The sequence below is a fragment of the Siniperca chuatsi genome, linkage group LG2, assembly GCF_020085105.1.
Source record: "Siniperca chuatsi isolate FFG_IHB_CAS linkage group LG2, ASM2008510v1, whole genome shotgun sequence".
NCBI lineage: Eukaryota > Metazoa > Chordata > Actinopteri > Centrarchiformes > Sinipercidae > Siniperca > Siniperca chuatsi.
Window position 1 is genome coordinate 18,395,112 of NC_058043.1, and position 21,148 is coordinate 18,416,259.

Genomic DNA, 21,148 nt, shown 5'->3' on the forward strand with positions numbered 1-21,148 from the left:
TTCCTGCTTGAGTGAGATGGGCCTTAATCTGATCTGCTCTATCATCCTGACTGTCAGAGGTCCCGAGTCTCAAATCACAATTTTACAATAAAATGTTCTCTGATATATATTAGCTGCTCATCAGTGAAATTGTGGGCATGTGTAATCTGTTAATCTGCAGGAAATCTCTTCCTGTTCATGGATAGAAATGGAAAGGGAGGATAAGGAATTTGCTTTAGATGCTGTCTGTCATATTTCCAGTACAGCAACTATTAATAAACAGACAAGACAGTTTTGGCAGCTATAGTACCATTAAAAAATCCTTTAGTAAGTGAAATTTCATTTTCATTTTTCAGAATTGCTGTGAGATAGGTTTTCCGTCTTTCCAAGACGTGATGATGCTGTAGAGGATTTTAAGAATATTTCATATGAATACGAGGTTGTTCAGGCTTGTTGATGGCATTTAAAACATTCTAGCTCTGCTTTTACTGCATCCATGGACCTGAGTGTGAGAAACAAGAGTGAAAAACAGTTAATGATTGTCCACATGCACTTCAGAAGATTAAGAGTCTCTGAAAATTACAGTGGATACTCAATTAGGAAAGCTTATATGGCCAGAGGCCTATGAGAATGTCATCAAGTAGGGACAGAGGAGGCAGTATTACAATTTGAGATTACTGATTGCATAAACTCCACACACACACACACACACACACACACACACACACACACACACACACACACACACACACAAAGCCACATATTTAATTATTCACTGAATGAACTACAAACACAAATGCACACATGCATAGCAATAAGTGAGGATGAATCAGCATGCACAGCATTGTTTGGTTCAGGTATCAGTTTAAGAATAACAATCAGTGAAACTGCCTGGCTCGGTTTGCCTCCTTGTGCGATGACGTCTCTCAGCAGAGTTGCTTACGTCAGAGCCGGCAAACTGAGGCGCATGCACTCGCTGTGTGTTGGCAAACTGAGGTGATGTTTTGGATGAGAGCTTGAATAAACATAGCCTCTGCTGTTGCTGTGAAAAGACTCATTTACTCCCACCAAGAGCATCACAATGTAGCTTTAACTCTCACATAGGATTCGGAAGTTTGGATATCCGTGGGGAAACATTAGATTTCTAATGATTTTTCCATCTGGTCTTGCTGTTGTTTCTTCTTATTTTCTTTTCTCCTATACAACTGTTGTTTTATTTTTGTTGTAAAGCTTTATAAAACTGTGCTTCTGCTCTTGAGAAATGTGGTTTATTGGAATTATTTTATTTGTAACAGATGGTACAACTGAGACAATCAGACTGTAGAAGAAGATTCATCGTCACCGTGTCAGGTTGTCAATGAGTGCATTTACATGCGCACTTCCTGGTATCCCGGTTATGATCAGGTTTTTGGAGTATCCCGGTTATGTGTTGCACATGTAAACATCACATCCTGGTTTCAGAAACCTGGATATGCTACCTGGAGTACTCCGATAGAAACCAGGATACTGTCGCGTGTAAACATCTTATCCAGGTTTATAGTGACTGAGATGGAAATGAAATCAAGACACGACTGCACACAGATGATCAAAAACCTGGATACTGTTAGAATCGTGTATGCAGGGATATGAATAACCAGGTTTCTCATGTTCCAGGGAAATGCCATATGCCAAATAAGATCGAAACCAGGATAAGGCTCAAAACCAGGATACTAATGAGCATGTAAATGCACTCTATGTTCAGTAATGTTGCATGGGGCAATTAGGAAAATAAACACACCAAATAAACCCACTTTATTTATGTGGAGAGCTTGAAAATTCTTGTGGTTCAGTTACATTGATGCTTTTGAAAGGAGGAAGTCTGCTCTCTAAACAATGTTTTTGTGTTGGATATAACATGTTTTGAAATCAGAGTAAACTGTAGTTGCTCATGAAGATAGTTGCACATGTGTTTTTGGATGACATAGTGTCTACAGACTACAGAGCATTTCAGTTTTGCTGAGCATTTCCTTACAGACACACAACTCTTCCTCTTGTTTCATTCCACAATGGTGCTATGGTAACTGGTGTTCAAGCCTGTGGGGCTGAACTCAATTGCTTTTGTGCTCGTTCTCATTTTCCTTAATTTTCTTGCTTGTAATTATTGATGGCAGCTTGTCACTTAACAAATTTGATCCTAATACACCAGATAGTGCTATCAAGATTTTGGCCAATTATATAGTTTGACTTTATGTAAATACATTTCATGAAATTAGATATGTGGAAATCATTTTTGAATTATTACATAAATAAGCATGCATGTCAGTAAGTCGTGAGAGCCAATAGGTAAAATATTTCCATATCGAATTTGTCCCTTAAAGGCCCAGTATGTAACATTTAGGAGGAGCTATTTGCAGTAATGGAATATAATATTTATAAGTATGTTTTCATTAGTGTATAATCGCCTGAAAATCAGAATTGTTGTGTTTTCGTTACCTTAGAATAAGCCATTTTTTTCTGTTTCTACAGTAGCCCAGAACAGACAAACCAGATAGAACAAACTAGATAGGGCCTTCCACGTTTTTCGCGAGTTTTAGCGGCCACTGTAGTTTCTCCTACACTCTCGGAATGGGAGGGTGGGGCGAGCGGTATTAAAATGGTTGCAAACTGCAATTTCAGATGCCCCTAAATCCTACATACTGGACCTTTTAAGATCCTTATACTGATCCTTGTCCACAGCATTTATATCTTATATCAGTACATATATCTTTGTATAGTAAATAATACCTGATATCAGATCTACTATTTCTGCTGCCAAAACCTTGTCCTATTTTTAAAGGAGAATTTTCCCCACAGTGTTTCAGCTACCAATGTTTCATCTTAATTTGCTTCAAACTCAGAGGACTAAAGAACAAGCTTTCTAAAAATAAGAGCTTCTGACTGAATTAGTGTGCTTTCACCCAACTATTTCCAAGGATGTCATGCATTGTCTTTGTTACTGAACATAATGATTGTAGGAGCCACAACTCTGTCCAATCAGGTCTGCTGTTTCAAGCCCATCGTGTATTGTTCTTGAATGGCTTCGCCCAGCCTCCTCGTGATTTGTAGACTATCTGAGTGGTAGTGTGGTTCTGTGCAGTGATTTGTCCCACGAGAGGGGCCCTGCCTCTGCCATTGCTATCGTCAGCAACTCTGCTACAACTGTGCATGAATACAGGATACTGGCATTTGCTGAATTCAAGGTGGCGTCTTTTCAATTAGAGCCCAGTGAAATACCTTTTCAGCCTCTCGAGTGGCCTGGCGAACTACAGCCAAGGGGGCCCCGGCAGTATAATGATGCCTGGCACAATAGTACCACTGTTCTCCAACCCGTTCCCAGGAAACCGCACAACATGTGCCATTGTGCACTGTGCTTTGCTGCCCAACCACGTTGCCTGGCTTTAGCCAGAGACACCGAGAAGCCTGGCTGTGCAGTGAAGCTCACAGCAACGTGGTTGGTACGACAGGTTCAGAGGACTTCTAGATGAAGATCAGGGTTTATTCACCTCACACTGCGTTTGATGTGTTAAATTAATATTACAAAAAGCTACATTTAAAAGGATGGGCTGTGAAGCGGAAGAAGCCTGAGGGAAAAGGACAGCTGAGTGGTTGCCAGGAATGGTAGTACAGAAAACCCTCAGCATTGTTGCTATGTTGAACCCTCCTCAGTAAAAGAGGAAACCAAGAGAAAAGTGACAAGCAGAAAAATGGAGGCACAAAGACGACTAGAACTGGTTTGTAGCTGGTCCTAGCTGGTTCTTCTCTATTTATGCTGCTCCTTAATGCTGGGGATCCAAACGTTTGTGTTCCTCCTCTATGGCCCCCAACGTGCTCTCCATTATAGCCTCCACTGCTGTTTATGCAGCAGAGTAAAGGAGATCATTCAGGGCCAGCCAGATAGGGGGCTTTGGTCAACAGCATCCAGGAGATACATGTCACGGGGCCTTTCTGGGCCCCACAAGCCAGCTGGTCAGCTAAGAAACCACAGCAGGATACCCAGGAAATAGAAGCCTGACGCAAAGCCCAGTGTACCACAGTTAACTGAAAGCTCTGTTTCCTCTGAGCGTAGACCTGTCAGTTGATGTGTCAATTATTCGTGGGATTTGCCAAAACATCCATTTATTGTCAACTCTATATTTGACTAACATAGTAGGAGTTGGTGTTTTTGCTTTATGCTATTTTAATCTAAATCCCCAAAGTTTTGTGACATGTTCTAATTGGGGACAGTTTGGTCAGAATCTTCATTTGTCAACAGTCCCAATTAAGGCACAACTATGTAATTTAGTCACTTAATTACTTTAATATGTGAGCAAGGAATTTTGTGTTGTTGCTCCATCTTGGCATCTCTGTTGTCATCCCTTCTGTCAGCATTCATTAGGAGTTCAGTGACATTGCTGTTGGGCCTTAAGGAAGATACAGACTCACTTGAATGCCCTTAGGGTGGCCTCCTTTATCTTCCCACGTGTCTCTTATTGTTGGAAACCAGGAATTAAATCATAGCTAGTGCCATTGCACTTGTCTGTCAATTTCTGACTGAGTTGGATTATTCAAGAAAGGCAAATGTTATCTCCAGTCTCAAGCAACACTTACATCCTATCCTGTGAAAACCATGTATGTCCAAAATATCAACTTTTCACAAGCTAAGAAAAACAGCCCTGTTTTCAGCTTTGTGACAATGCATTTTTCACACAGTCAGGTTTAATACAGAGAATAAAGACCCTGCACACCCGCACAGGTGTTTTCACGTATTCTGGTTGATTAGACCTCTGCTCAGGTTGACGGTGGGAAGAGCTATGCTGGGTATTACGTGAGGTTATTGGACTCCATGTGCCAATAAGATTGATAAAGCTGTACCCTAGCAGGTACAACAATCAGGAGAGTCAGGGAGATATCAATTAAAGTCTGTACGCATCCAAACAGTCCCAGAGAAGAGGTCTAATCATCCAACTGAAATCACCTGGGCTGTTTTTCTTAGATCACGAAAAGTTGATGTTTTGGAGATTCACGTTTCAGATTTCACAGGACAGTGTAATGTGACGATACATTCTAACCACTTTTTTCATGAGATTTGTTTTAAGGAAAGGTCATAAAATATAACCAATATGCGAAGTCCTGGTCAGTTACTATTGTCATTGTATTTTATCATTTGAGAGAGAAATTCTGGTTTTCTGAAATTCTGGTTGTTGATTGAAAACAACATTTCTAAAAAGACCCAAAAGACTAAATAAACACAGAAAATATACTTCCTCAGAGCCTTCTCCAAGGTGGGGCAAGAAGGTAGTCGTCATTGTAAGGGAGAAGGAATCATAAAATTTTAAGGCAAAAGTAATGGTACACAAAAAATGATAATATGAGTTGCTTAAAATTCATCCATTAATGAATTTCACTGTTCTGTTTTTAGAAAATACAGTCATCATTACATGAATCATGAAATGAGATGGCCTAGTGGTTGAGAAGAGTGTGATTATTCTTATACATTCCTGTGATTTACCTGTGTCAGGAAAATGCATTAAAAAAGGACAATGGACTTCCCAGTCACTTTATAAACTAAGAAAATGCCTGTTTCATTGCTAAATATTATGCTAATTGCACATATCTTTTCTTCCACAGTTCCCAGGAGGAAAATAAAGACTTCACTGTCAGAGCACTTTTCAAACATTTACACATTTCAACAGATTCATTATTACTTACACACCAAGGCACCAGAGCAGATATGAGTGAGGATAAACCAGCCGATACTGTGGAAACTGCCCCTGCTGAGGCGAATGCTATTCCTAATGGGAAAGGCCATGACCCCGGGGAGGAGATCACCGCATCGGCCAAAACACCACCTACAGAGGACGGTGAAAAGTGAGTATAATCCTACTTAACACAGTCTATGTTGATCTATTAGGAATACCTTTTTAATTAATTTTGGCTCACAGATGTTGTCGTTGTTTGTTCTTACAGGAAATATATAATTAGTACTGATATATATAATATAAATGATCAGACTCAATTGTCATTTCGTTATTGTTGAAAAACATGCTGTATTTTCCCCAGTCTGATACTACTACCTATTCTATTTCAGAAGTCTGCTTCTGTTGTGTCAAAAAAACATCAAAACCTTTTCAGAGCATACTGCTCTTAAGATCAATGTAATAAGTTTATGTCAAGCAACACATGTATTGTAGTTTTTCCTAGCATGAATTTAGGAGGTCACAGGAATCTCCGCAGCTTCGTGTCAGAAATCTCTGTGAGTCTCAGGTCTCAAAACCTCTCCAAACAAAAATGGAAAATATTTGCATGGCAAGAAGCCTTTTGGGGGAAAAATGCTTTTTGTAAAATACAAAGGCTAAATCAGTGATAAACAACCTGTCACTTTCATTTTAACATCCCATCCTCTATTGTACGCCTGTTGCCACAATTTAAGCAAGGTGATTTTATTCACTGGGTGCTTTTACTTGTCGTCTAAACGTGCCACAGCACTTACTGAAGGTCTCACATGTCTTCTCTCATGCGTCACATCACATTGCACATTGTGTGTTAACAGAACATCAAGTGAAATAGGTGTCATGTGTAGCTTGCCTGTGCCTTTTTCTTTACTAATCATGAGGTTACCTCCATCAGCACGAGAATGACCTGCCACACTTATACAGGCAAGATATGATGTAATATGTTTGGCTGGAGGGATTAGTAAAATATTATCTGAATGGAAGGCCTCAATGCTCACAATACATTAGGGAGAGATAAAAAAACATAGCAGCTAATTGTGTGTGTTGTGGTGAGACTCATTATGACATCCTGCTGCCTGCGGTGGCAGTTCAGCCTTGTCACTAGAGTGACTGTTCGATAACTGCAGGTTTGCAGTCACAGTAACAGCAAATGCTGTGTGTCCATTGACTGCCTGGTGATGTGCCTTTGAGTAAGACATTTACCTGCTCACTTACTGTATTATCATTTGTGCTGGATAATGGAGTGAGCTTGCCTTATTGTATTATGACTGAGGGTGTTGTTTTTCCACTTTGTGCTCTCGTTGGGTGATGGATGGCCTCTCTCTACACTGCTTGTAGGGAAACTGTACCCAATAGTGCCCAGAATGCTAGGTATGTATGTTTATAATAATGAAGAGAGAATGTGTTTCAAATTCAGTGTGCTGTCTGTCAGTTCTGTCAGTTGAACTGTATAGAAATTAGTGTAAAAATGCACAGAGAAGCAAATTGTTCTAAACCAGAGTGTTTTTGTTTATTGTGGTGTTACCTCAAGTTCTTTGACTGTGTTTCTTTCCATTAGTCCCCACAGAACTGAGAATACAGAGGCCAGCCTCCCAGAGAGCCAGGAGTTCTTATCAGACATGGAGGACAAGAAGACCATACGCTTTACAGATGTAAGTTTAAACACAGCCAATTGGCTTTTGTCAGTGGTATCATATTTACTGTATGTATTCAGTACTTGCATGTAGATGATCTAACATGTTTATTTCTCTCCTCTGTCTTGCCTCGGTTATAGTTTGAGGGGAAAACCTCGTTTGGGATGTCCGTCTTCAACCTGGGCAATGCAATCATGGGAAGTGGAATCCTAGGACTGGCGTATGCCATGGCCAACACAGGGGTCGTCCTGTTTTTGTAAGTTATTCAAATGCATTTGATACACTAAATATGTAACTCCATGATTACAGATTGGAAGCATTAGAATGACTGAATCACGGCTCACAGATGTTGTCTGACTCATTTTCTGCCCGCTAAGGTCTTTCCAGTGGAGGTCTGCGTCACATATAAATAGCACCTAATTGTTTTGTAACTGTCTTGTATTTATGACCCAGAAACCGATGACACAGGGCACATTTGTTTGATAAATAAAGGGTCTGATTAATAGCATACTGGAAATCATTTACTTGTGCTATAAACGAGTGCAATTGCAATCACAGATGCAGAAAATAACCACATTGTTTATGTGTGGTTGATTGTCTGCCTTGGGTGTATGTACTGTATACATGAGGGGCTTAACATTTTAAAGCCTCCGCAGCAGCATTGTCTGTCAGGATTATGATGTCACACTCGACTGCAGCTTCCAGGTTGATCATATATATTTTTATGCAGATGTTTTTTCTGCCTAATTTAGATGTCCTGGAGGTCTTCGAACCTTTGAGCTGCAGTGAGTTCTCCTGGACACCTTGACTCTATGCAAGAATGAAATGATGACCATGAAGAGACTAGTCGAGCAAACACTTTGTATAACCCCATGTTGAGGGAAAGATATTGTAGCCTTGTTTCTGGTGCTGCCCTTCTCTGACATGGTCTTCAGACCAGTTAAAGATAGTCCCCAAATCTTTTCATCAGAGCCAGTTCTGTCATAGTAAATTTTCTCCAGGTGTAGTGAGGAAGTATTTCATCCAACTACTGTTTAAAAGCAGGCAAACAAGCTGTTTTTGTTAGTTTTTAGCAAACATTAAACACTTAAACTGAAGTAAATAGTGTACTTGTTTGGGACTGTTTTCATTGTTGGATTAAGACACATTTGATTCTCTAGTGAGTATTTATGGTATCAGGACGGTGTATGTGGAATCGACTCAAAATACACTACAGTGCCACTGAAATGTTCATCATAATAAGAGGTGTGTGTCACCCAGTGTAACGGTGTACATCACTGATGGGTTTTTGAACAACATTGGAGCTGCCAGAAATAAGCTATATCTATTGTTAGTAGCATCAATTCATTGATGGTTTTGGTCTTTTCGTGGTATGTGTTGATAATAAGAAAAATACAGAATATCTCCAGCCATATCCTTAAAAGCTTTTAAACTGGCTAATAGTGTGCGTTCAGAAAATTCTTCTGGCATTACCATTTCATTGTATGCGTGTCACGTACTGTGGTGGCTTAATCTTTAGCAGTTTTGTTGACCATTCAATCACTCTCACACTCATCCTGCCTGAATCTCCTGCCATCAGGGAGAGCAGGTCTAGTCTGCTAGATATTACTCACATACTGTGTCATAATTTCAGCTAGTGGGCATAGTTTTGATTTATAGTAGCTGGATTCTGCATAAACATAATGAAGCTCTGGGGTGGAATGAAACTCAAACTTGGTGGTGGTATAATATTGGAATGATGGGCTGTCATAGCTTTACATGCTCATTTAGGTTGTCTTACATGCACATGTTACTGCATTCAAGATTTCCCCTTTTTCCATGAGCTTTCCAGCTGTAAGGTTGATCTGTTTTGTTGCATGTTGCAGGCTGGTGTTTCCAGAGGGCGATCTCACCAGATAGCTCTGGCGACATCAACACTTTCACCTTCTCGTCTTCCTCGTGCTGTTTTGACACCTCTTCCTGATGGTGCTAGATTGTAAGGTGGCTGGTGCTGAGGCTGGCTGAGCTAAGTATTTTTCTGTGGAAGATTAAAGGATACTGCTGTAAGCCCCCCAGTATAACAATTCTTGGAAGTTTCAGGCAGTGCTGTTTATTTAAGTAAGCATTCCTGAATAAAATTACAATGCAGAGCTCAAGTGAGAGGTGAAACAATGTTTTGGATGTTTATATAACTCTTGGCTTGTTTTAAGTAGATTTGTAGCTGTGGTGAAAAACTAGCAGAGGCAGTTCATTTCACAGCAAACTTGATTCAAATCAATCTGGGAGAAATGTGAAGCTGGTTTTAATGTTTGACAGCTACCACTGCCCTAAAATATTATTCAAGGATGTTATTTGAGCTCTTTTCCAAGGCAGTCATGTCTGGGGGATTTTCCCTTGAGTTAGAGAAAGCCTCTTATTTTGAGCTGAGTTGTGTGACTGTAGTTTTTCAAGCTGTCTGCTGTCTGGGCTGGCTGACTCCTGTGTCACCGAACGCCAATGTCTTTGACACTTGGCTAGACGGGAGCTGAAATGAACTCTGGCTGATTAGTCTACATTTTTCTTTGATGAATACATGTAATCGCGTGTGAATTAATAGTACGTGACTGAGTGCAACAGAGAGTGTGTATTTATCCATCCAATTATAGATGAAAGCCTGTGTCTTTGTCTCTTTGTGTCTTTGTGTGCATATCTGCATGATCTTGTGTCAAACAATAGAGTAGCTACTGAGAAATGCAGGCAGGGTCAGTGACATATTTGGCAAAGGAATACTGGCAGTTTTTATGTTTTTACTGGACTCCAGGCTGGTGATCGCCTTAAAAAACATTTCACTTTTTTCCTAGGAGTGTACTGTGCCATTCTGAACCCTAGGTCCTGCTCCTAAAGGGGACAGAAGACCTAAAAATGAACCTGGAAGGATTATGAAGCCTTTCATTCAGCCAGTTCAACCTGCACACTGACATGAGGCAAGACGCATCAGTTCGCTACACATATGTCAGCATTTGCGCATAATTGTTTGTCTATTAATTGATAACTATAATTATACTGTATAACTATGAATATATTCTCAAAAGAAAGAAAATCAAGAGTGTTGTTGTTGGCTTATTGTCAGGGATTAGCTGAACAATAGGCATGTTTATGGTTTGTATGGCACTGAGTACATCCTGTATCCAATCATATTTGAAGTTGCAAAAGTGTTCAGAGGACACAGGTGAAGTAAGGACAGTTTTTGGACTACAGTGAGAGCCGCAGACTCATGCTATTAAACTAAAATGAATGGACTAGATAATTTGTCACATCTAATACTTGTTTGGGAATGTCCTTTGTTTCCCTTATGGCCCGATGTTTCATATCACACAGATTTTTGTTGGCGGGTGCAGAAGCTTCAGCGGGTCAGTGGCCCCCGGCCCGGGTAGGAATGCAGTGGGGTGGAAAGCTGTGAGCAGAGCTACAGTGACCCAAGTGTGTCAGTCTGTCTGACTGTCAGCAGATCTGTCCTCCCACTGCCATTTGACTGACTAAATCCTCCACTGCAAGTCAACCCAGCATTCTTCCACATCGTCTGGAAAAAAAAAAAAGCCAAACAAACACACAATAAAACTGTTTAACTGGCCAAGAGTTGAAGTCGAGATGAAAGACATGCTGTCTGGCTTTTCCAAAAGGAGAGAGGAATGGGGAGGGAGAGAGAGAGGGAGAGAGAGGGAGAGAGAGAGAGAGAGAGAGAGAGAGAGAGAGTTAATGTCACCAACGGTAACAACAAAAGAGGAATGAAATAGAAAATAGTTGGAATGAGGTGGACTGGGTCAGGGAAACTCAGTAGATCAGGGACCCATTCACAAAACTTCTTCATGCTGTGGATTCTAACAAAAGTCTTGTGATGTTTCTTAAACATCTCCTTTAAAGATAAATATTAAATCCTAGTAAAAGATGTAACATGTGCACCTTGCAAGGATTTAGCAGCTTTTTGTTGGAGTGTTGTTTGGTCATTGATATGAGAAATTTCAACATCATCAGCAATTTGTAGGTTTGTGGATACAATTAAGAAATCATATTAATTAGTCAGTATCCTGAAGAGGGCTGCGTGTAATTTTTCAATACTAGTGCCAATATGATCCCTGAAATACCAAAACTATACATTTTTGATACCTCAATTTGATAAATATAAACATCTTGTTCTGCAAAAGTCTTTGTTCTTTTAATTAAAGCCAACGATCTAAAATGTTAAATGTTATCTTAACACAAGCAGCCATACAAGAATTTAGCTTGAATAAAATACTAAAAATGGCAAAATTTTGATTTTAAATGAGGAACTATCTGATCAGTGAATCTGTAAAAAGATCACGAATCTGAGCAGACATTTGAGACCAGCTTTCGGTACTTGACAGTTTTCAATAGACACTTTTCGGCCACCAAAGAAGTATTGAGGTTTAATACTCTGCCCTTGTTTTAAAGCATTATGTGAACTGTTAATGTTAAATTGATTAAGTACCACATCCTCATAAATAAAATCATGAATCAGCCTGTGAAGGCCACATAAATACTCGTTTATACTATGGTTGCAAACATTTTGTCAAAATCGTCAAGCCACTCCAGGGATTTTATATTTTTGACAGTGTCAGTAAATAATACTTCAGTATAGGGGTGTAATAAGATCTTAAAACGTGACAATATTACTTGTTGAGCTGAAAAGCTGTCTCGCAGAGTAGCTGCAGCCAGCGTGACGTCAGAGTCTGACGATATTAGCGCTGAAGATGCCCCTGCCACTTTTAAATCGTTTGTGTGGCAGCATTTTGGATCCCTAGTGGGAATAATAAACGGCAACAGAGTGACGAACAAGACCCGAAGAATATGTAAGAACTGGAAGAAAACATTGCCAAACACCGCGGCAAACACGAGAACGATGCAAAGACACCTACAGAGCCACCACAGCTCTATACTAAAATCAACTGTGCCTGTGAAGAAAGTTTAAGTTAAGTCATGCCACGGCAATAACGAGAGACATCATCATATTAGTCTGTTTTTCCAGTCTTATATGTCATCATTGAAGTTTTATAAGTAATGTTAAACTATCGTCTCGTGAACCCAATATCGTGTATCGTCTTGTCTCTTTAGCTGAGTGTATTGTCACACCCCTACTAATCTAACAGATAGAGGTTTGATTTATTTTTTTTTATTTTTTTTTGGTGTTTCATGTGCACATTCAGGAAGACTAAAGCAGATTTAGGCCAAGTTATGAGCTCTTTGGTGTATATTTAATATGTTTGTGAATGTGGCCCCAGGTTTCTAAGCTCAGGCAACTCCGGATGGTTGGGTATGTTTGAAAAATTAAAACTTGCTCTTATTGTCCTCTGGAATGATTTTTAATGAGAGCAACAATAGAATATGATTTGGGAATGGATTACAATTATTCCAGGAACCAAATAGAGAAATCTAATAATCAAATAGAAAAGATAGAAGCTTATCACTGCAGCAGAATGCCTGAAGGGGACTAACATGTAAAAACAGTGATTATGAGTGAGGGGAGAGAGAATGATCGCAAGCGCTGTCCCTCTTGAGGTGACACCTCAGCACTGCAAACGTGAAGTGAAAAAACTGAAACTGTCCATCTGGTGTGTGTGTGTGTGTATGTGTGTGAGAGATTGCTTACTGTGGCAGAGGGGCTGACAGGGCAGCCTCCTTGGCTCAGCTTGAGTAACAATCCAGGGTAAAGAAGAGCCTCAGGGACTCTACCACCACAATCTATGTACTGGCATCTGCAAAATGTATGCATATGGTGCAGCTATATAAACAGCCTACAGGGTGATGTACATTGTAAAAATGTAACATATATAAAAGTGAGATTTTCAATTGTTGTGTGAAAAATTAAAACGCTTACATATAATGTATAATGTTGGCTAAAATGGTGTTTTTTGCAGTAATACTGTACATGCCTATTGTCGTATGTCTGTTTCAGGGTACTTCTAACTGTGGTGGCAGTCCTCTCGTCATACTCCATCCATTTACTGCTAAAGTCATCTGGTATTGTAGGTATGTATGTAGCCTGGCAGTCTTTTGATTCAAGGATTCAAGGAATTTATTTTCATGTGCATTAAAATACCGCCAGTACATTTCCATACAATGAAAAACTTCTGTCCTGGTTGCTTCCAATTTGCAAATTAGCAAAACCTCAGTTGATAAGATCACAATGTGTGAACCCCCAATATTCTATGAACTGGTACACAAGTTGTCATGTAGAAGCTTTATTAGATTTACTGTCTCTTTACAGTCCTAGACCCTTGTTTGTATGGATTTAACACATTGATAAAATGCTTTTATTTGGTATTTGTGTCTTAGGTATTCGTGCATATGAGCAGCTCGGCTACAGGGCCTTTGGGACCCCGGGGAAGATGGCGGCAGGTATTGCCATCACGCTGCAGAACATTGGAGGTGAGGTCACACCTGTCCTCACACTTACAAATACACATTTTAAAAATGTCCTCTGACATTTCTGCTATACTACCTGTCATATTCTGTGATTTGTTTCTTGGGATTTATATTATCCGTGTTTATGCGTGAGGGTGCTTTCATTGTTATACTGTACATAAGCCTCTGTGTAGTTTAGTACTAACTCATGTGTGTTTGCATCTCCTTTCCACAGCCATGTCCAGTTACCTGTACATAGTCAAGTATGAGTTTCCTTTGGTCATCCAGGCCTTTCTGAAGGTGGATAAACCTGCAGGGTGAGTGTTCAATGCATGACATACATACTGTGCAGTAACACGAGTGACTTCAGATCCAGGGAACACATACTGATATTTCATATGGGAAGGAGTACATGTCTGATTGTAGTTAAATGTAGATGTTAAAATCCATTGATATCCTTGTGAGAAAATTATTGGTAAAAAAATTAAAAAACCAAATACTCACTTCACTTAACTCAAAAGAACATGTTTAAAGTTGTAATCCTTAGTCCTAGTCCCCAGTTGATTAGAGACACCCATGGTTACTGGTGGTAATAGCAAGTGTACTTTAACACTACAGCAAACACTCCTTGAACAGCTACTTTGTTAGAAATACAACATAGGAGAAACTGATGTATCTGTTTACAGCGCCAAACAAACTCATGTTGTATTAGTAAAGAAGTCAAAGGTCACTATGGCTGCTCCCTCATTTTCCATGACTTCCTGCAATATTGGGATGGTGGGAATGGCAGACTCCGCCACTAACAACTTAAACTTCTTTATAGAGAGGTTAATAACAAAATGTAAAACACCTTGAAAGACTACTGCTGGAATACAATGCAGTAAGTATTGTAACTACATCTGATTTAGTGTAACATTTGTAGACACTGCCATGCCTCCTAAAGATTAAAAAGTAACCTGCTCATGTTAAAAAAACAGTGTGATATCCTGTCACTTCTCTATGGGACCTCATGCAGCCGTCCCGCGTGTATAAAGATTTTAGCCTCCACGGAAGAGTTCTGTCAGGCTGTGCCAGTTGGTGCTGCTCTGGATGTACTGAGCAGCTGGCGTGAGAACAGCTGTGATAGTGAACCTGGAGGAGGAGAGCAGCACGGCCACCAAAAAACACTTGCATCAAAACACAGCTAGACTCCATGGCTGAAAACGTAAACCATGGGATATCACTGGCCAAACATCACTCACTTCCTTGGATGAGATTTCGAGTGTGATCTTACCCCCTTACTCCTTAACCCTTACCCCAGTTAGAGCCTCTCCTCACCGACTTTTTCAGTTTTGAGAGAAGTGGGTGAGAAGGAGGAGGGGGGAGAAATGGGAGTGCATGCCCGGTTACACAACCCTGTATAAAATGGGCAAAGAGTTTCATGCAACATTTTGCCACAGAGGGTTTGTCCCCTCATATTAAAATGTACAATGGAGTGATGACATTTGGCTGCTTCTCACAAATATTACAACAGAGATAACTAAAGAAACAAGTACATGTAGTGTGATGGTTTCAGAGAATGAAGACTACCACAGCTATCACGTTTGCTCATAAATGTTCAGGTTGTCCCACAATATAGTCACTATAGAAGTGATATAGTGTGACAACATGTCTGCATTGTTTTCTGGTGTCAGCTCTGTCTTCTTTGTGTAGGAGCTTGGTGCTGTTGGCCACAGTCAACAATCACTGTTTATTTGAAATGACAGACTAGATTGTCCCAGTGGCATTTCATGCTGTCAGTGGGTGTGTGTTTATATTGCTAAACTGTACAGGGGGTGGACAAAATAACAGGGACACCTCACAATCTGATGCAATAGAATACAATAGCTCTGCAACAGATACTACCTTTTTATAATAGAATATAATTATAGTTTAATGATGGAGCTTATAATAATATGTTAAAATGAATTACAGCTTACAGTGTTGCGTTTTTGTTGACTGCGTCTATGGATCATAATTTTTGGATTTCATTAAAAAAAGAAATTCATCTCCAGGAAACATATCAGTTTTATTTTTGAATTTTTTTAATTAAATTTTTTTTTTTTTCAGAGGAGATATTCACACGTCCAACTATCTCAAATGCAGATGCATTGGAAAGTATCACTTCGGTCTTGAGAAAAGAAGATCCCGCACACTTGCTCAGCATCCCAATTTATTGATCAAACTAACATTTCGGTCCCTCTGGACCTTCGTCAAGAATTTTAAAAAGCAATCTAAAATCAGATGAAAAAGAATCAATGATACAACAATCCAGGTGAAAATCAAATAATATAAATGCCATTTGCAAGAGCAAACATTGTGACTGTTTATTTTGTTAATTTGAGGGACTCTGGTGGTGCATAATCAGAAGTAGATTTGCATTTTCACCGATTTTTTTTGCTTCACTTTCTGTTTCTGGAATGATGTACAGTGTCTTCTCGCAGCAGGAAACACAAGACTTTTTGCATGCATAGGGGACATAAAATTCAATAAACAATCAAATCCTTTGAAACTGGTTTGCACCTTTTTTTTTTAAAAGTGTTTTTCTGTGAAAATTATTAAAAACTGAAAATAAGATCCTTATTTAGTGTCATAGGTTTTAGTTAAACTCTTTGGTTTATGGTAGTTTGTGGTGCTCTTGCACAGGCACCCTGACACAGTGTCAACAAAAACTAAAAATTATAACCTTCACAAAGATAGTTGTTGTTGCATGGCTGTTGTACTGTATTATATGTATGGGGTTCCTGTTTTTTTTTTGTCCATGCGCATGGGTTTATGTCATTTGTGTGTCTGGATGTGTGTTGTTTTTAACAGACCTGACCCTGGTCAGCTAACATGCATGATACACCTGAGGCTGTGTTTGTGTGATTGTTTGCATGTTTGTTCAACCAGTCAACTTATCAGAGAGCTACTGGTATTATAGTGTGGAGAGTGCTGTATGTATATTTGCTTATCAAGGTTTTGTCACTGTTTGTGATTATTGGTGACTGTGTATTTACATGTTTTGTAAAATACTGCATGTTTGTGTGTATGTGTGTATCAGTGATGTTGAGATATTATGTGCCTGATCCAGATGGCCGGAGGGCAGGACGACAACAGGATAGATGAGGCTCTTTTTTTTTTCTTTTTTTTTAGGTGTGTGTGTGTGTGTGTGTGTGTGGTGCCAGTATCTGCCACCTGATAGAAGACACGAAATTAATCACCCTTACTGTGTCGATCTAAAAATAGCTCACAGAGGTTTGTTTCCTAGACATGGCTGTGCATGAGACCGTAACGTGTGGTAGGTTGTCAGTGGAGTCTCTTGCCAAACATCTCATATTCATGTCCCCCATTCAGTCAAAATGGTGTTTTTTAGTTTGGCAGTGGAATTTAACTACACTGCTTTTGCACAACGTTCGTACTTGACATTTTCTTTCCTTGTGCCTGAGTGGGTTTCCTCCCACAGTCCAAAGACATGCAGGTTAGGTTCACTGGCGACTCTAAATTCCCTGACTGTGAACCAGTTTCTGTGATTGACTGGCAACCTGCCCAGGGTGTACGCTGCTTATCACCCAATGTCTGCTGGGATTGCCCCCCCGGGACCTTCTAGGATAAGCGTGTATCAATGTGGAGGGCTGATCTATGGCAATAATAGATTATAATAATAGATCAGTGTGATTAAGTACCTTAATTTGTCAGGTATTTCATTTATTTAGCTAACAACAGGCATTCCTGTCTGGTTATTTCCAAGAAATTTACTGCAACACAATGATGTATTAATCACGCTATCACATTGATAGTAATGTGTGCAATTAAAGGATGCTTCAATAGTACCATTCGGCTGGCCGAGTCAGTCAGTCCACCATTCAGTTATGCAGTCAGTCAGTCATATCCTGCAGAGTTTTGTGATACGAAGTTTAATTAAGTTCTAAGCAGTTTCTGGTTTCTGTCCATCCCAACCCCACCCCTCTAAGAAATGTTTGATTAGCCGTAAAAAAAATCAGTAAAACGTTTTGCTAATTAATCTTACTCTCATTTTTTTCATGTAACTGGTTACATTTTCTCTAAATTTGATCTTAAAGATGACTGCCTAAATGCTGTTTCAAAGCCTTCTCCAAACTGCCAGGATTATAATTCTGGTAGACAAATACTAAGACTCGTACATTTTATTTTAATAATTTTTGCTGTCAAATGTAAGGATAGTGAGTCTAAAAAATACCAGAATCAGCCTACAAAATATGTAATTTGTATATGATGTTAAGTTCTCCTAAAAGCATTTCCATTAACAATTCTGAGGATATGACCTCTGTGTACTAGCTACAGCCACAGTTCTTAGTGTCCAGTGGTACACGTAGCAAAGAGGCTTATTTTTTCCACTCTAGATATTTGATTTCATGGCAACCAGTTGAGTGTGATTTGTTTGTTTCCGTTCAGCTGTGAATAATACGACTTGGCATAGTCGTGGAGATATAAAATAATCCTTAATCAGTACCTTTTTCCACCACGTAAGCCTTATTTGTGCGCACCTTATTTTCTAGATGTTCACACACTTCTCTCCTGAGTCTTTACAATCAATATCTGAGAATTGAGATTGAGAGGAGTGTTTGAGACGAGTAATTCCAAATCAATACATTTAATTCTCTGTGTCTTTCTGTCTCTCTGCAGTGAATGGTTTCTGAATGGGAATTACCTCGTGATCATTGTATCTGTTGCAGTAATATTACCACTGGCTCTCATGAAACAGCTAGGTAAGTATGTAATATCATGTGCTTCTTACACTGGGATACCCATCTCATTAGTGTTTCAGCCTGGGCTTACTTCTAAATCCTGTGTTGTGTTACGTTTTGCATGGTTAGGTTCAAGCGAGACTATGTAACTTTTGCTTAACACAGGCCACTGCAGCTACAAATGACAATTATGGCAGCACAAATGGAAAAGAGTAATAAAGTCAGCCAACAACGTCAATAATGTCAGCAATATTTACCTTAGGTTTGCTAACATTAGCCTGCTCTGTCTTTCTCCTCCCCTCCTTTCTTCTTCTTCCGTGACCATTTCCACTGTTGTCCTCCTGAGATGTCCCTTAGTACAAAGCTTATGCCCCTGCTTCTTCAAGTCACACCTGAAGTCATTGTGTAGTCATGTCTGATAATTGTCAATGCACCACTAGATTGACAAGAGTTCACTCACTTTAAATAATAAGTCTTATTGACACACACAAATCCAATGTGTTTCACAAGGTTGGTCAAGTGTCATGCAGTCTGTCTGCATCACAGCACTTCAGATGAGCGAGTACATGAAACAAAACAGAGAGAAAGAAGGAAAAAAAGCAGGGAAAGCCAGTTTGGAAGTGAGAAAGGGAGGCGTATTGGCTGACCTCTTGTAAGAAGTATGTCTCCTGCCGAGACATCAAGGACAAAAGAGCCGACTCCCAGCACATTAAATCAGTCTAGTCCACCACAAGGCTTGAAGAACAGACAGCAGAAGAGGCAGTTCAGCAGGAAAATGCTGCTTTACCTCATTAGTGATTAGTTAGCGATGAGTTAAGCAGAAAGTGGAGATTTTATACGTAGCTTAAATTAGCATTTTCTACATGTTAACCTTAGTGTAATATATTTCAGAGAAATGCTAATGAAGTGTTTGTCTTTTAGGATACCTGGGATACACCAGCGGCTTCTCCCTGAGCTGCATGGTTTTCTTCCTCATTTCGGTATGTCCTCTGACTCTTGGTATACATACATGTAAACTAGACATTATGTCTTGCTTCTTGTTTCTCTTCTGTTGGCAGAAACACCAAGGCAGCATATTCAGATGCACAGGGATCAGTCTTCAACAAGATTGAGATTTATTTTTCACCTTCCCACCACCTCTTAAGTATTCCTACTCTCTCTGTACTCATTGCCATGGACTAATGTTTGCACGCTGCGGTTCCAGGCTGTGTTGGTTCTCTGTCTTTCTCTGACCTAGTTTTGGCTGTGTGAGCTGTAATCTACGCGTTGCTCCCTCTCTCATTCTCTGGCTCTCTCAGTGCCATATTTTCCACCTGTCTGTGTGCTAACTGTGTCCCACAGCCTTTGTTTCTGCTTAACGCCTCTCCTCTGCACTGTACAGGTCATCTACAAGAAGTTCAATACCCCTTGTCCATTTATGGACTTTGCATTCAATAGCACTGCCAGCGTGCTGAATGTCAGTGCCACCGACCCTGGTGGGGAGGATGATCCTGCCTGTATTCCCAAAATGGCCAACCTCAACTCACAAGTAGGTTTACGCGTGTCACTTAGTCTGAAACTGCAAATCCACCGCCATGGCCACTGACACTCACGCACTTATGACACTCACTTATGTCATAGTCACCTTCAGCATGTTGCCAGTGACAGTTCACAATCCAAGCATGGAAATCACACTTGGTTTGAAGCACTCAGTTGCACTCAATAGGAGATCAGGGCTTTTATCAAGCGATTAATGCACAGCTCAGAGATGGACAGTGACCCCTGAGCTGTCTGCTCCTGTCAGCAGAAGAATAAAAATTGCTTTGGCATTCTGTTGCTCACAGTGAGATCATCAAGTTTGCCCTTTTATGGGCCAAAGAGAGAGGTAATGAGTGAAATGGGAAAGACCTGACATTTCTCTAGGACCTTTTATTTTTTTACACACAGTACATACCTTCACAACAGGAGAGGACTCCTGCAAGACTCTTAATCACAGCCAGATGCTTACATTTGTTTGATTGTAACATTACACTATTTTTATTTTATTGAAGCAATTTTACTTTCCAGAGCATTAGCAAATACTGACTAGGTGTTCCTAATTTTTTGAAATCCAAGTGTTTATTTGCATCCCTTAAAGAAGAATGAGACTTTCCTAACCCAGCCTAGTAAGACCAATACCTGCTGCTTAGCAGCTTATAAGTAAGGCATTCTTAAATAGGCTAAAGTTGGTCTGCAGCCAGGCCCAAGTTAATCACAGGGAAACAATTAGCTCTCTGTGATGTGACTGAGGGAGTAATGGGCAGTAAAGCGCGAGGTTGGTGGTAAGACGTCTGGGATGGCGCTGCTGTATCTATGGTGACCTGTTGGGGTTCATTTTCAGACGGCGTACACCATCCCCATCCTGGCATTCGCCTTTGTGTGCCACCCCGAGGTCCTGCCAATCTACACAGAGCTGCGCAAGTATGTTCTTATGATGGAAAGCTCCTGCTAACTTTTGGACAAGAAATCAGTTGCATAACAAAGGGAAACGCTACTATGTCTGATTTGTGCTTGGCTGATCATAACCTAGTCACATGCACTGCTTTCACTTTATTTTAAAATGCGTTGGCACTGCTTGTATGATGTAGCATGTTGTTAGTTTAAATTTATCATCCTGCTTTGAACCACTGTTGCTTGTTTTCCTAAGATTAATTTTGATATTTTATTGAATGTGGCATATTCCGGC

General features: G+C 40.0%; 1 protein-coding gene across 2 annotated transcripts in view; it reads left to right on the plus strand.

Moving 5' to 3' along the window:
• The window catches only part of LOC122864779 (sodium-coupled neutral amino acid transporter 3-like), a 40,760-nt gene that overhangs the window by 13,788 nt on the left and 5,824 nt on the right, over positions 1-21,148 (plus strand). The window contains exons 2-12 of one of the 2 annotated variants that reach the window (XM_044172428.1): positions 5,605-5,844; positions 7,047-7,079; positions 7,267-7,360; positions 7,483-7,598; positions 13,272-13,345; positions 13,652-13,744; positions 13,956-14,037; positions 18,383-18,465; positions 19,366-19,424; positions 19,826-19,972; positions 20,804-20,883. In XM_044172428.1, the coding sequence (XP_044028363.1) occupies positions 5,708-5,844; positions 7,047-7,079; positions 7,267-7,360; positions 7,483-7,598; positions 13,272-13,345; positions 13,652-13,744; positions 13,956-14,037; positions 18,383-18,465; positions 19,366-19,424; positions 19,826-19,972; positions 20,804-20,883 (998 nt within the window). In that variant the 5' untranslated portion in view covers positions 5,605-5,707. The remainder of the gene's footprint in view (positions 1-5,604; positions 5,845-7,046; positions 7,080-7,266; positions 7,361-7,482; positions 7,599-13,271; positions 13,346-13,651; positions 13,745-13,955; positions 14,038-18,382; positions 18,466-19,365; positions 19,425-19,825; positions 19,973-20,803; positions 20,884-21,148) is intronic. The other variant, XM_044172434.1, reaches the window with a different exon arrangement.